Source organism: Sphaeroforma arctica, assembly GCF_001186125.1.
Source record: "Sphaeroforma arctica JP610 unplaced genomic scaffold supercont1.3336, whole genome shotgun sequence".
NCBI classification, from domain to species: domain Eukaryota; class Ichthyosporea; order Ichthyophonida; genus Sphaeroforma; species Sphaeroforma arctica.
The window spans coordinates 1-3,621 of record NW_014037222.1 but is presented as its reverse complement, the minus strand read 5'-3'; the positions used below and the strand labels follow the sequence as shown (position 1 = coordinate 3,621).

General features: G+C 46.8%; 1 protein-coding gene across 1 annotated transcript; it reads right to left on the bottom strand.

Moving 5' to 3' along the window:
- Positions 1-43: 43 nt before the first annotated feature.
- Positions 44-3,095, bottom strand: SARC_13476 (hypothetical protein). Its single transcript, XM_014292394.1, has one exon. The coding sequence runs from the start codon at positions 2,445-2,447 to the stop codon at positions 504-506; it is 1,944 nt and encodes a 647-aa protein (XP_014147869.1). The 5' UTR covers positions 2,448-3,095; the 3' UTR covers positions 44-503.
- Positions 3,096-3,621: the final 526 nt, after the last annotated feature.

The following is a 3,621-nucleotide window of genomic DNA, read 5'->3' as shown; positions in this document are numbered from 1 at the left end:
TATATATATACGCACGCGTAAAAATTAAGATGGTATAGTATCTAGCTGTTTGGATTTATTTTCTTCCCCACTCTCGACCTCTTTAATAACCTCCTGAGCTTCTTCTCGCAACGCTTACGAGGGACATGCATCACATAGTGGCCAGTACTATGCGTCTAACTGCTACAGTTCTGGTTTGCCATTCAGATCCCCGTCATTTCCCAGGGTCGTCAGTGACGAAATAAGTAGTCCATGGGCAATGGCGTAGCCATATTAGCTGAGAATCCTCCCGAACGTACTGCCCACGTGCACGCGATCGTACTTGCTCAGACTGTTGAACAACCGTAAGCTACATGCGAAACGTCTCGCCGACGAACATAAACGCCTGCCATCACTAGTACACACCCTTGATGCAGGTATACGCCTATCACCTTGCGAGTTGTCGTTTCCGTGGCATTGCCTTATACTTCGTTGCTGACATCTGCTGCACCCCACCGCGTACCTACCTAGAGCAGTCCATCACCTCACCACTGGTGCAGCCCCGGCAGCTTCGAATCCTCGCGCGTAGATCTCCCACCCGTACGCGACCCACGGAGACTCCGCCAGTACTGCAGATCATAGGCCGACCGCCTGGCACACTTCTCGACGTCTTTGAGTGTCACCTTCTGTATCAGTACAGTCCAAAGACCGTGTATCGCCACAATGTCAAACGCCGCGTATCTGCGGGCGCTGGCGGGTAAGGGGTGGGTGCCGAAGCACAGCCACCAGTTCTCGACACTGCGATCTAGATATGAATCTGGATCTAGATCCACAGAATTGAGATCTCTGAGTGTCTTCTGGTTCCCGGTATCACCCTCCCCTACGGAGTCTGAGCGCACATCCTTCCGGGTATTTGCTACAGAAGCATAGTCGACCCCAGTACCCCCACTGGTGGTCACTATCAGGTCACTGTGGGGTCCTGCTTGCCCCTCCTGTATGGCTAGCCTACTCATTGTGCTCGTAATGTCTTCGCGTATCTGCTGTACCTTCATTGATATAGGCTGATTGACGTCCAAAGTCTTCCCGTCAGCCTTGTTTTCTCTTGTATCTGACACTGTATCCGCGGTCATGTCACAGCTGACATGCTCGCCTCCTCCGTGTGTGTCGGTATGCGACAGACCTTTGGTAGCTAGATCACTCGACATCAAATCTGCTCTACTGGTATCACTGATCATCGCACTCGGTTCACAGTCCGTAGCACTCTCAATACGCCTCAATGAGCGAGCTTCGTCGCTGTCGGCTGTATTTTCAGCCTTCACCTTGCTATCCAATATCTCAAAACGACTTCTACTATCCGTGGCACTCTGCTCCTTTTCCGACAAGCGAGCACCATTCCCATGGAAACGCTCCCACACACCCTGGGCCAAAGCCTCTCGCACATGGTAGAATACCACAGCCTTATCCATGGAGCGTCTGGTACGTACATTCATCGTCCGGTACTTACGGCAGTACAGCACATCCATCAGCTGCAGATCCATCGCATACTTCACCTGTATACCCGCCTGGTGGTAGAGCGCGTCGGTGTCCAGGCGCAGGTCCCAGAACACCTTGAGAACAGACACATCGGACAGCCAGGAATCCAGCGCAGGCACACACTCTGGGTACACGTGCACATAGAAGATGTACACAGTGTCTAGGGCCGAGTGCTCCGAACTATTCGCGACACACGCAGTCCTGTCGTTCGATGCATTGATTTGCCTGAGCGTATCTGTATTGTGCGAGGTATTCGCAGCATACCGAGTGTTGTCGTTCAATGGATTGGGTTCGCTGAATGGGTGCATGTGTGTCGGTCTCCGTACGCCGCTGACGCACAGCTGCACATGTGTCAACACGCCCTTCAGCCCCTTCTTGCTCTCTCGCCTCCGCCCTAATTCCACCCCTTCACAGTCCACAGACATGACCCTGGCTCTCACATCCCCACAGTCTAATGCTTTGTCAATCTCAGTCACCGCCAGGGTTAAGGCGTGGGCGCTATCCACATCAACTATGCGCACGTGGGGTGTAAACACCGGAATGTGGTACGCTTTGCCTTCGTAGTCGTTCTGTTTCAACCCGTGGACAGTGCAAAAGGCCTGCACAGTGCCTAGCATGCGGTCGGTGAGTGATCCGGTCACCCCTTCCCCTCCTACAACCTCTGTCGTGTCGCTTGCATGTGTATCTAGCTTTGTATTGTCTCTTTCCGGTGTATCGAATCCCGAATTAAGTGCCGCTATTGGGTGGTTGCCATCGGTTTGGCGAGATTGACTACAAATCTTTGATACATCGGTATTGCTTTCGAGCGTTCTAGCAATAGTTTGTGTTCCTTTATTGAGCATAGTAGTAGCCTGCACTTCAACTGGCTGACTGCATTGTTTTGCATTGTTTTGTGTGTATTTGAGAGGCTGGTCTGGTTGCACGTTCTCGAGCTGGAGCGCTGAAAACCGCGACATACTAACAGACTGGAGAGGAATCTATACACACATATATTTATTTAGATGTATATGAGTCAATGAAATATATTTTGATGTGTGTATATGTATACAAACTTTCGATATCTATACTGATGTGTAAGCTTGGTGTAGGAAATTAGTTACCCGCAGAACCGAGTCTCACAGTCACTCACAATAGAAACAGCTATTTGTGGCATCAATCACAGTCCATGTGCGGACAGTCTATATGCGGATGCAAGTGAATTCAATGACTGACATGAATCCTGTAACATTCGAACAAACCTGCCGTTTATTGAATACAGATCAGCTTGAAAAAAGGACACAGCTATCCCTTTTGGTCCCCAAAGAAGAGTATACATATATAATGGCTGAAAAGGTTGTCCTAAGATGAGGGGCACCCAATTTTTTTGCCGCGTGTAATTGTGTTATTGATGGTCCTCTGAGCTCTACAACACTACATAGGAAAGTAGAAACTACAAACTTGTTTATTTTGTACAATACTTCGGTCTGTGGGTAGTTCTTCAATAATATGCATATACATGTACACATACACATACACATACACATACATATACATATACCTGATATACATGTATGTATTTATACATATAAATACATGAATAAATAACACCAGAGGACAACCACACGATATATACTTATGAAATATTACCTGGTGATCAAGAGCGCATACAGGTAATTATAATCTTGTAAAAAAGTACATTTTTCTGTACAGCAAAAGAAGGCATGTACATATTTAATTTTGGCGGCTAGTCGGCTTTTGGCCAATATTGTGTTTTAGTACATTTTTAGAATATGTATTCTGAATTTCGTACCACTACGTACAGCCAGGAGGTAGGAGGGGGTTTTTTTTTTAAAGATGTGGAAACCAGGGTAGTCAACCAGAAAATATTTTTACAAAGCAACCTGGTAGCGTACCGCTTTTTGATTGGAATTTTGTGATGTTTCAAGAAATCACAAAAAGAGTGTAAATATATAACTGATAGGGATCTATCCGCACTTTGACAGCCGACTCCTCTTTCGTGTGTCCGTGCACAGAGCCACAGACGTATGATCTAAGTATTTAAAAGCAAATATACAATGAAACATAAGCTTATAAATACATGAAAATGAGAGCATACGTGCATGTATATATATAATTGAAAGGTCATTATAT